Raw genomic sequence first — 12664 nt, forward strand, 5'->3', positions numbered from 1 at the left:
GGAACTTCCATATACCATGGTGTGGCCCTAAAAAGACAAAAAAAAAAAAAAAGAAAGAAAAAAAAAAAGAAAGAAGACAAACTTGTGCAATGCTTCTGCCTGGAATAGAAGTTCTCTGATGCTAGAGGGGAACTAGAAAATGCTGGCAGGATGGACTGAGTGATGGGTGAGAAGCTGTCCTCAAGCTGAGTCTGGCTTGTGAAGCCGTCTCAGCTCACACACCCTATGGCCTTTCTTTACCTTCCAACTGGGTCCTGGAGCCAACTTCAAAGTCATGGCCCCTGTGAGCAGGTGCTGAGCACTGCCTGGATCTGGGTCAGGAAAGAAAGAAACTCAGGCAATGACCAAGGGATGTCAGAGGTTATTGACTGTACCACAACACTCGGCAGTTCCTGGTTCCTGAGATGAAGCAAAGACTGGCCTGGCTGTGAGGGTTATCCCCTTTCTCTGGCCACTAAAAAGCTAATCTTCCTTCTGAGATCACGAACCCAAGCGGGCAGAGCTGACCCCTGGATGGCAGGCTACGTCTTGTCAGTTTATCCCCAGATCAGGAGGGCAAGTGGCTGCCTGGGTTCAACATGCCATGGAGCCAAAATTGTGAACATTTCTGCTTTGATAACTCAAATTCAGTCATGAGTATATATCGCCTCCACTTCTACCAACAGTGTGGTAAGTGTGGGGAACATGTAAGACGGGGTGAGATGAGACACCAACATTCATGGCCACTCCCTCCCGACTCCTCTTTCCTAGGAGAACCCCAGTGTGTTCAGTGTGCATTCTGCACTTGGGTCCTTCAGGCCCCAGCCTCAAGGGGGTGGGTCTAGTGACTGTGTGGTGTAGAAGTCAGCTGGATGGCTTCTAGGGAAGACTTCCTTACTTCTCAAAGATACTCAGGAAGAGCTGGTCTTTTCATCCCCTGGAATTATCATATCTACACGTGATCACCACCACTGGAGCAGCCACTGAATTCAGCAGCACATGAACAAACTGATGAAATCACCTCAATCCACTGCTCTTGTTTTGTGTGCTGTGATAAATTTCTTTTTTGATTAGACTTCTGTGAGCTGGAATTTGTTACTTGCAGGCAACAGGATTCTATAACTAGGCGCAGGGGTTGGATCATAAGAAAGATACATAACAACAGCACCCTGGCTAGCTTTTAATTGCATAATATGTAAGTGTCTAGCAGGAAGGAAGAACTCTGTGTTGGAGCTCCACCCACCTCCAGCAATATAAAGCTGAGGAAGCAAACGTAGTTCGAGTTTATCACTGCATCTCTAGATTCATCCAATGGGCACATAGAGTTTTCTCCAAAAACGAAAAATATTAAAAGTGCCAGACTTTCTGTAAGTTTCTTGTTACTTTTATAATTTATAAGACTGCAGTGGTTAGAATCCATTTTCAAAGGCCTGTTATCAAGTCCAAGCTTTTATTGCTTGCCGCCCAAGAGGCTAATAAATCAAGAGACGGATTGTTGGGGCAAGGAATAGTGACTTTATTCAGGAAGCCAGCAGACTAAGAAGATGATGGACTAGTGTCCTAAAGAACCGTCTTGCCTGAGTTCAGATGCTCGTTTCTTTTCTAGCACAAAGAGGGGGAGGTGAAGAGACAAAAAAAGGGTGCTAAGTGTTGCAGGTATTTCCTGGTTCTGGCCAGACTCTAGAGGGTATGTGTTAATTTCTTCTTTCCTGTAGCTTGTCCCAGGTGAACCTGGTAAGGATGTGTCCTGTGAGCTAAACAAAGGTATTTTAGCTTGAAGTTCAGACATGGGAGGCGGGAATCTCAGAGATGAGCCATCACATAGGCTTTGAGCTGTTGGTCACATCCTACAGCAATGGGATGATTAACTTGCAGCAAGAGCAACAGAATACAAAGGTTAAAGTAAAAGAAACAGGAGTTCCCATCGTGGCGCAGTGGTTAACGAATCCGACTAGGAACCATGAGGTTGCGGGTTCGATCCCTGCCCTTGCTCAATGAGTTAACGACCCGGCATTGCCGTGAGCTGTGGTGTAGATTGCAGACGCGGCTCGGATCCCGCGTTGCTGTGACTATGGCGTCGGCCGGTGGCTACAGCTCCGATTAGACCCCTAGCCTGTGAACCTCCACATGCCGTGGGAGCGGCCCAAGAAATGGCGAAAAGACAAAAAAAAAAAAAAAACAAAAAAAAAAAAACCTAAAAGAAACAGTTCCAATATGGAGTCAGATTTGTCTTTCCCTGTTACAGTGCTAGTGGTCTTTACTCAGTTGCTGCTCCTCTTGACTTATTTGTGAGTAGAAGGACAAGGATTGTGGGTTAGGGTCAGTGGGCCAATTAGTAAAAATAAGTCTCGATGCCAACATACATCAAGTGGTGGTAAGTCTTTAACACCTTCTCAACCGTAAGGTGCTTCTCAATTGGGCTGTAATTCTCCAGAGCTAGGCATGGTTTTCTATCCCTTCATGTGTACCGTCTCTAGTTCCTGAGGAGAGATTTGCCTCAAAGTGCTTTCTTTCAGTGGGTAGAAATGTATTTTCCCAAGTGCTTATATATGGCTTATATATCTTATATATCTTGGAAGAAGGAAATTGTTCAGAGTAGTTACTTATGCAGACAGAAATTGTGATGGGGCTAAAGAAATCATTTTTAAATTCAGTTCCCTTCAGTATTGATTGAATTATATTTACTATATGCAAAATTGACCAGAAGATAAAAAGAAATTGTTGCCGCTAATATGCCTTCACAGTGTCTATTACACAAAAGATGATGCTTTCTGAAACAAAGATGTACACGACAGATTCTTCAAATTACTTCCATCCGTTTCCGCCTTGCTGACATTACCACATTGATTTATATCTCCCTGTCCTTTAAAATGTTAGTATTTTATCGTACTTATCTTCTTATCCCTGGCACATTGTAGACATTCTATAAAAGCTTCTATTTCTTCTGTGAAATCGTAAAGCCTTAGATTTTCTAGTTCTCTTTCCACTTCATGAGCGTTCTCCTCCTTGTCCTGCCCTTTTCCTTATCTTGCTCCAATATCTTTTTCCCAGCCTTAATTATACACTTAAGAAATATATCAGCCCTTTATCAGTGACGGTGCTCAACTGCAGGTAATAGAGAACACTCCAGCCAAAATGGCTTAAAGGACAGGACATTTATGATGTAATGTAACAAGAACTCCAGAGCTAAGGCTGGTCTAGGATTGGTTAATTCAGCTGTTCAACGGTGTCCTTGAAGACTCAAGTTGCTCTCATGTTTCTGCCCTGCTTTCTCCTTCATCTGTTCTCCTTAGGCTAGTGCCACTCCTGATTCCAGGATGGCTGTCACATTCATCACACGCAAACATGATACTGGCCTGCAGGGAAGAATCATTGCTTTCTGTAAACCGTCTTTTAAGGGAAAGACCTTCTCCTGATTCCTTCAGATGTCACTTATATCTCGGTGGCCAGAATTGCATCACATCAGGAGGGCAAAGTACCAACACTTTAGAAGATTGGAGAGATCTAAATCAGTGTGGTAACATCAGCAAGAGAGAGAAGACCAGGCATGTGCCTAGGTCACTTACTGGTGAGGACAATGGGTCACCAGGATTAGACCAGTCATGACTGATTACCAGGGCCAGAAGCAGCTTCCTCCAAAGCACATGGAGAATGGATATCTGAACAAAAGCAGGTTATGAGCAAAGAAAATGTGTGTTGGGGTTGGGGGGGAGTGCGGTGAGGTTGAGGGTTTGAAGAAATGAACTGGCTTGGGAATAGGCAACCACCAGGGTCTCATTGAACACTCCATCTTCATTGGTTTCCATTCCTCTTAAGTCTAATAAATATTATAATCCTGGAGTTCCCGTCATGGCGCAGTGGTTAACGAATCCGACTAGGAACCATGAGGTTGCGGGTTCAGTCCCTGCCCTTGCTCAGTGGGTTAACAATCCGGCGTTGCCGTAAGCTGTGGTGAAGGTTGCAGACGCGGCTCGGATCCTGCGTTGCTGTGGCTCTGGTGTAGGCCGGTGGCTGCAGCTCCGATTCGACCCCTAGCCTGGGAACCTCCATATGCCGCGGGAGCGGCCCAAGAAATAGCAACAACAACAACAAAAAGACAAAAAAAAAAAAAGAAAAAATTATAATCCTGGGAAGAGTTCCCTCTGCCTAGCATAGCCTAGATCCCTCTCTAACTGGGATTTTATTCACACTTTATTTCCAAGATTCAGAGAACTAACAAATGTCTTTTCTTCTTTTTTTTATTTTAAGAGCCATGATAGCAGCAGAGCAATGAAGAAAATATGTAATAAATTGCTTTGCTTTTATGTCAAAATTTGTCTATCCCTCTAGCTATTTACACTATCTACCTATCTATCTCTATTTTGTTTTCTGCACAGGGTTTAAAAGAATTCTTTTAGCCACGTGGTGACATCATCAAAGTTTATTTATAAATGTGTTATGGACGTACCAAATTACCTACAATCCTGTGGAGGTTTTCAAGAATGATTCACCAGGCTGATTGGCTGATTGAAAATATATACAGGGAAATGTGCCTTCGGGTTTCTTGAGTTTCCAGTGTTCTTGATAGGTTGTTGACATAACTGTGTTTCCCCTCTTTCCAGAGCTTTGGAGGCAGTGGATGGAGGTCATATGGCTGGAGAGTGCCAAGAATTTACGTTGCAGTGTGGGGAGTCCCAGTTTTTCCACACCACCCATGACATACCTGGTCCTTTACCTACAGAGTCTGGAATGTTTAAAAAGGTAATGCATCATTTCCACTATTGGGCTCCCAGGCCTAAACACTTTAAGGAATTAAGACACTGTAAAATAACTCCTGTCTGACTGAAAAACACATACATGAAAAGAATGTGGACAGTAAAATGGGCATATTATATCACAGCACCACAATAACAAGTAAGGATCAAGGGCTGGGCTTGAATCTTTGATTTTTGCTGCCTTCAGATGTCATGTTGCCTTTTGCCTGCTTTCTTTCCTTTTACACAGCCTGTGCTTTAACTCGAATGTATACAAAGTAAGAGGACATCAATATTTGGAAATAGTGGTTCTTTCCCAACAAAAGCATTTTTACCTCTTCCTACTCTAAGACATTGAGAGTTGTTACTATTCTATCTTAATGTCTAGATGTTTGTACAGAGAGTTCTGATGACTTGGCTGTATTCCTGTAATGTTTTCCCCAAGGTGGGAGATAAAGCATATGCATGTTAACTGCATCCCGTCATCCATGAAAAGGCATGACTTGCATCCCTGTCCATAGGTAGCAAAGTAAAATGAGTCACAGGGTAAGAGCTGGTTTAGCTGCCAGGCCTTGAATGTTGTATAATACATTTCTTATTGCAACTTAGTATAAGATCAGTGAGGGTTAGTAATGAAAGATACTATGTAGTGAAAGAAATCCCCCTCTCAAAGAAATTTGCTTTAGCAGTTTCATACACACACACACACACACACACACACACACACACACACTTTATATATAAAAAAAATTATCTAGTACAAGATGAAACATTTTGGAGGTTGGATGCACAACCATGTGAATGTACTTATTTAGCATCACTGAACTGCACACTTAAAATGGTTCAGATGGTAAAATGTATGTGTATTTTACCACAATTAAAAACTTAAATTAGGAGTTCCCATTGTGGCGTGGTAGTTAATGAATCCGACTAGGAACCATAAGGTTGCTGGTTTGATCCCTGGCCTTCCTCAGTGGGTTAAGGATCTGGTGTTGCCATGAGCTGTGGTGTAGTTTGCAGACGCAGCTCGGATCCCACGTTGCTGTGGCCCTGGTGTAGGCTGGCATCTACAGCTCTGATTAGAACCCTAGCCTGGGAACCTCCATATGCTGCGGGAGCGGCCCTAGAAAAGTCAAAAAGACAAAATTAATTAATTAATTAAAAAATATTCTTAGTGGTGGAAAGCAGTAAGAAAAAAGGACATAATTAGATTATTAGCTCATGTTATATTTTATTAGAAAACAACAAAAGTAGGCAGGGAAATTCAACAGAAAATGCTTTCTAACTCAAAATAGCATAGCATCAATCAAAGCACCAGAACTATAAACTTGAATTTTATAAAATGTTGAAATTTTAAAATAAAATTTAAATGAAAAAAAAATAACCTGGCTTGCTGTAATTCACACTTACTTTCAAATTGGTTCTGCATTTTATTTTTCTTTCTTTAAAAGAAATAGTTTCTTTTTTTTTTTTTTTTTTTTTTTTGTCTTTTTGCTATTTCTTTGGGCCGCTTCCGTGGCATATGGAGGTTCCCAGGCTAGGGGTCTAATCGGAGCTGTAGCCACCGGCCTACGCCAGAGCCACAGCAACGCGGGATCCGAGCCACGTCTGCAACCTACACCACAGCTCACGGCAACGCCGGATCATTAACCCACTGAGCAAGGGCAGGGACTGAACCCGCAACCTCATGGTTCCTAGTCGGATTCGTTAACCACTGCGCCACGACGGGAACTCCAGAAATAGTTTCTAACTCGAAACAGAACCTAATACATCTAGTCACTGGCTAGTTTGAGTTGTTTTCCACATTTGTTCTTAAAAATAATTCAGAAAGTATCATGCCATTAAGGTTTTATGATGTACTGAGTTCCTGTTGTGGCTCAGCAGGTAAAGAACCCAACTTTGTCTCTGTGAGGATGCGAGTTCAACCCCTGGCCTCGCTCAGTGGGTTAAGGATCCACCATTGCCGTGAGCTATGGTGTAGGTTGCAGATGTGGCTCAGATCCAGTGTTGCTGTGGTGTAGGCGGGCAGCTGCTGCTCTGATTCACCCCCAGTCCAGGAACTTCCATATGCCACAGGTGCAGCCATAAAAAAGAAATATATATATATATTTATTTATTTATATATTTATTTATTACTGAAATCCAGGAAACAACTGGTGGCAGCATTCAAAGTTGGGTCAGATACTCAGTTCCCCACAAGAAGTGAAGTGTCTATGGTGTCAATTCTGTTGACCTGCGGTCCAGCAGATAATCATGTCTTCTTCACAGTGCTGTTATCCCATCTAGATACGCTCCCTCTCCCAGGCTGCGGTCAAGGAGCCCTGGGCACCAGACAGCCCACAGGAGAGGCCCCAAGACTAAGCCAGAGAGCTCGGTACCATGGCGGCTGGCAGGGAGAAGGCAGGTCGGCACAGCTGGGAAAGGCAGAGGTGTGGAACCAGAAATGAATGAACTGGGAACCCAGTGTAGGAAGCAGCCAGGGCAGGTAGAAGAAGGGCAGGAACTTGAAGAAGAGCAAGCAGAGGCAGAGTGTCATTTTGGCTACAGTCTCCACCGTTTCACCTGAAATGGGGTCAGCCAGGCCCTGCCTGTGCCCTCTGCCTGCCCCACGCCCTCCGGCTCAGAGACGGTCAAATACCCATGACAGGAAGAACTGGCTCCCAGGTCCACTTCTGGATCTGCCTGTTGTCTCTGCATCTCCCTCTCTCCCTCTTTCTTCCTCCTGCTCACTCTGGGCTCTGGGTCTCTGGATCTTTCTCATCTGCCTATTGCACTAGGGGTGGGGGAAAGAAAGAGCCATGGAACAGACTTTCTCTTCTCTCCAGACGTGTTCTCAACTTTACGTCTCTTGAGATCATGGCTGGGAGGAATAACTGGACCATTGTTAATGTTCAGGACACACCCACACCACCAGCCTGGCCAGTAGTATTGGGAAACAGAAGTTAAAGTTAACTGCACATAGATTTTGGATAGTTCCTACCTACAGGGCCCCTCCTGTACCTTCCAGAGGACCCTTCTCTTAGTCCACTCTCTATGATGAGCCTGATCACTTCCCACAGGATTCCCTAGATTTACTAGGCAGTTGTATCAGGTCCACCCTTGGCATCTTTCCCAGGTATTCTTCTTAAGATCCCTGAGTTGATCAAGCCCTCTAAGTAATACCTATTTATTCAAACCAATGTTTAAAATTTCTATTTGCTTCAAAGTTAAGCCACGTGCCTTTCCCCATACAACTAGAATGTATTCATTCTTTGTATTTGTTCTGTACATTCTATGTCATTGTATTTGTCTACTTGTTTAACATGCTGTTAAAATTCCTTATACGTTCTTTAGAGCTGACAATACTATATTGAATCCTTCAGTTAAAGGAAGAAGATATTTGCTATACCTGCTTATGTAAATGGAAAAATGGATGTATAGTCACAAAGATAATATTGCCTCTTAAATATGTATATACATCAACTAGGGGGAAAAATGCAGCTATAAATCAAAACAGAATGTTACTAGAACTTAAATCTTATATGGGAAAAATCACCAGGGATTTTGTTTATTTATACAAAACAATTTTTCCTTTCAATGGCTGCATAAAACCTTTGGTTAGCTTTAGTGTGGAAGATATATTTATGTAGAATATTTATATTTATAACCACATTTCTCATATGAGAGAAAAGCATAAGGAAGTGGTATCATTAAGAGAAAACATATATTACACGTGACAATTACACTGAATAATTCTTTCTTTGCACATAAGAAAGGATGGATATTATAGCTTAATATAAGTTTTGCTGTATTTTTGTACTTATATTTACTGCTTAATACTTTTTATAAATGAAAATGTCTTAATTCTACTTCATGGAGATATATGTAGGACATGAATGCTTTATTAATTAAAGCATTTCTTTAAAAATAGAACAAGAATACTAAGCAATGTGTTGTTACTTAAAATTAGCATCTTCAAACAGGATAATTACTTTAATGAGAATTTCGGTGATTTCTAGTATGACAATCTTTTTATTGCTTTTCAATTCTAATCACTTATTTTGCTCTAGAAAATTATATCTGACTATAGTGATGAGTGATACTGGCACATGTTCAATCATCCTGGAGCCAAGATCAAACAAGTAAAAAGGAATAAACATTTATAGCAATAGTTTGATTAATTCAAGCAAAAAAAACAGCCTATTTTTGCTTTAAGCATCTAGATTCTTTCACTCTTGAAGACCTGGATAAAGCTTCAATTTCCCACTGTCTGTAATTGTGTGAGCATGTGTATAAGTATGTATGTGTGTGTATACTTTAAAGAAAAAATAAGCCCTGCACCCCAAACCAAAATAACTATAACCCATAGAGGAGAAGAATTTTTGCCAGGTCAGGGTAGCTCCTTCCCAGGCCACTTGCACGGATTTTGGAGTCTTGTTAATGCCTCGCTGCCCCGTCATTCAGGAGACATCTGTGTATCTCTGCTGTCACTCCAGAGATTGGGATGCACCCAAATCATCGAAAATATGTTTCTGCTTTAGTCTCAACTCTCTCAGAGATGGTTCTGTGCAATTGCTTTTGACAGCTTTTTCATTGCCCAGTTAATCTTCTAATTGTCAAGGTGGGGTGTTTTCCAGCTTCCAGCCTGGTTGTTCTAGTTCGGTCAATAAGGATAACAACTCAGTTCTCCAAGCCTTTGTCTAGGTGGCAGAGAGGACAGAGCATTTGCTGACACTTCTGTTTTCCGAGTTTCCCAGGTGGTTGGCCACATCAAGAGGTGGTGTCCCATTTCTCTTCTCAACCCTATTATTTCTCTTTTTTCTCTCTCTAGCTGCTCCACATGGGCCCACTAATTTTTCTCTGAATGTCCAGTCCCCAGGTTTACCTCATTCCTTAGACTGAACCAAATTCAAAATATGAAGCACTTAAGAGGCCTCTGACTCGTCCACCCGGCCCCACCCTGCCGCATCCTATGGGGTCTTCTCCACTACCAATTGGCCTAGGATGCAGTACGGAACATCGGTCACTGGCTCCTATGCTTTTGTCTCAGATTCTCAGGTTGCTAATCTCACCAAGGACTGTTCTGACATTACCTTGAAGAAGTAAGACCTTTGAAATCCCTAGTCCTAAGCCCAGCCCTACCCTGAGACTGACGCATTTACTTACCAAGGTTAGTCCCTCCCAATAGTGACTTCCTTGAAGGACTTATGTGTCTCATTCGTTTGTTCCGAATCCCACCCTCCTACGGGCACTTCTTCGCATACTGCACTTGCCACCTGGTGTGTGATTAGGTTTAAGGCAGGGCCTTAAACCTGTCTTGTCTCAAATCTCTGCTTTCATCATCAGTCAGATCTTGATGCCATTTTCCCCAGTACAGCCTGGGACTCTCCTAGCCACACAGGTAGGTCTAGTGCCCAGCTTCAGTCTCTCAACGATTTCCATACTGGCTGCATGGCAGGAGACGCTCTGTGCTCTCTAAAGACTGATCTAAAAGGCTAAACATACTGTTAAGAAAAATTCAAGATAGCAATGTGTACTGCATGTTACATTTTTTGTCAAAAAAGGAATTCAAATATACATATGTATATACACACATACCTATATATGTATATACACACATATTTTTGTTGTAGATGCATCAAGAAATTATGGCAGGATACATGAAAAACTAGTAATAATTACTTGTGATAGAGGCGGCAGGAAGGAGCAGATGGGGCATGCAGGTGGGAAAGAGACTTCCTGTGAGCTTTTTCATATTTTGAATTTTGAACAACTTGAAAGTTTGCCTATTCAATTTTTTTTTTGAAGAATGGAGGAATGAATAGATATGATTTAAGTTACTTTTTTTATTTATTTTTTTATTATTTTCCCACTGTACAGCAAGGGGGTCAGGTCATCCTTAGATGTATACATCGCAGTTACAGTTTTTTCCCCCACCCTTTCTTCTGTTGCGACATGAGTATCTAGACATAGTTCTCAATGCTATTCAGCAGGATCTCCTTATAAATCTATTCTAAGTTACATTTTGATTAAAGTTACACTGAAGTGGTTTAGGTATGCTTGTGTGATTTTTTTTTATGATTCTCTGATTTGCTATAAATTATACCAGTCCTGACTGCATTGCCCAAGAGGAGGGGGCTACTGTTATCCCCAAGTTTCTTATGACACCTTTCTACTGCCTTTGCCTATATTCTTTCCCATGCCTAGAAGGTCTTTCCACTTATTATCTACCTGCAAACTTCTACTCATCCTTTAAGATCCTGCTCAAGGGGTTCCTCCTGTGGCTCAATGGAAACTAATCTAGCTAGTATCCATGAGGACGCAGGTTTGATCCCTGCCCTTGCTCAGTGGGTTAAGGATCCAGCGTTACTGTGAGCTGTGATGTAAGTCACAGACGCAGCTCAGATCTAGTGTTGCAGTGGCTGTGGAGTAGACCCACGGCTACAGCTCCGATTAGACCCCTAGCCTGGGAACTTCCATATGCTGAGGATGTGGCCCTAGAAAGACCAAAAAAAAAAAAAAAAAAAAAAAAAAAAAAGTCCTGCTCAAACAGCCCTTTCTTTGAGATCCCTGCCCTGGAAAACATGTTCATTTACCTTAGATGTGTCATGAACTTATCAGTTACCATACTGATTTACAAGTCTTCTTCCATCCTAGACTAAAAGGCCTTAAGGGTCCAACTGCATTTGTATGGCTAGAACGTTACCTCTAAATTCTGCATCAAGGAAAAGCTGTCTATTCACCGTAAAAAGTAACGGAAAGCAGTCCTGTTGCGAATGTGTACTGGTTCAGCTCTAGTGTGAGTTTAATTTTTATTCAGGCTATCAAAGCTAGAGCAGGAAGGCTCACCAAATGCATTTTTACATAAGTAAACCATTGTGGGCAGCAGAAAGAGTGAGTGGCGGTTCTCCTCCAGCATTTAGACTGTGGGGTCCCAGAGATCAAGGTGCAGAGCATGGTGGCATAGGGAGCCCTTTGTCTTCAAAAAAGCTTGGCATTGTTGGGGGCAGCAAGAGCTGCTTTTCCTGCATAAGAAGTTTTACATGTTGGGCTTCTACAAGCTGGAGAATGTTGCTTTAATATCCTAAGAATGGCATTATAAACAGCAGGATAAGGTGTATACCTTTTGTTTTCCTCACAAAATCCAAATGTCTGGCCTTACAAGAAAAAGATAGATTGCCTATAAATAGCGGCTTTGAGAAAATCCAGCCTGTACATAACCACCTGTGAAATTGTGCATTTGAGGGTATCATGATCACGAGGACGTAGCAGGAAACCAATGAGTGATTTGTTTTTTTATTACACCCCAAGTAAATGTGTTGTCTTCCTTTGAGAGGATGGCTGTGGGTGCTGTTTATTTACATATGTATAAATAAACACTTAAGTATATATCAGCCAGTCCATTTCCTCATAATTCAAACTAGAAATCTTTGTCTGTGGTAGGGTTTTGAGGGTTTTTTAAAGTATTGTAATGTATTTATTATTTTTCTTCTAAATATTATATTGGCCTATTGCAAAAAATTTCCAAGACTGAAACATACAAAATAAAGACGTGAATTCTCCCATCACTAGTTTGATGTATAACCTTTCAAGGCTTTTTGTTATGCCTTTATATAAACAGAGTTAGTCTGTTTATGCTTTTCCCATCAAAAGGGACCATATACTGCATACAGTTCTTTAATTTGTTTTTCTACTAAGTAATCTTTGTGATCATCTTTTCAAGTCAGTATTTATAAATATGCCTGTTTTGAATTGCAACCTAGTAGTATTTCATATACATAATATGATGGCTGTACTATTCTATAGTTTACCAGTCTTAATTTATGAACATTAAAGTTGTTTCCACTTTTTTTCCTTTTATAAACAATGCCATCTCTCTATTGTTTTTTGTCATTATTTCTGTGGGATAAATTCCCTAGAAATGGAAATACCAAATCAAAAGCACACTTAATTTTAGATGTTATAGATACTGT

At 41.4% G+C, this 12664-nt stretch overlaps 1 protein-coding gene across 1 annotated transcript in view; it reads left to right on the forward strand.

Moving 5' to 3' along the window:
- CRYBG1 (crystallin beta-gamma domain containing 1) overlaps positions 1–12664 on the forward strand; it is a 210696-nt gene that overhangs the window by 79295 nt on the left and 118737 nt on the right. The window contains exon 2 of the mRNA XM_021090505.1: positions 4581–4719. Coding sequence (XP_020946164.1) covers positions 4581–4719 — 139 coding nt within the window. The remainder of the gene's footprint in view (positions 1–4580; positions 4720–12664) is intronic.

The sequence above is a fragment of the Sus scrofa genome, chromosome 1, assembly GCF_000003025.6.
Source record: "Sus scrofa isolate TJ Tabasco breed Duroc chromosome 1, Sscrofa11.1, whole genome shotgun sequence".
NCBI classification, from domain to species: domain Eukaryota; kingdom Metazoa; phylum Chordata; class Mammalia; order Artiodactyla; family Suidae; genus Sus; species Sus scrofa.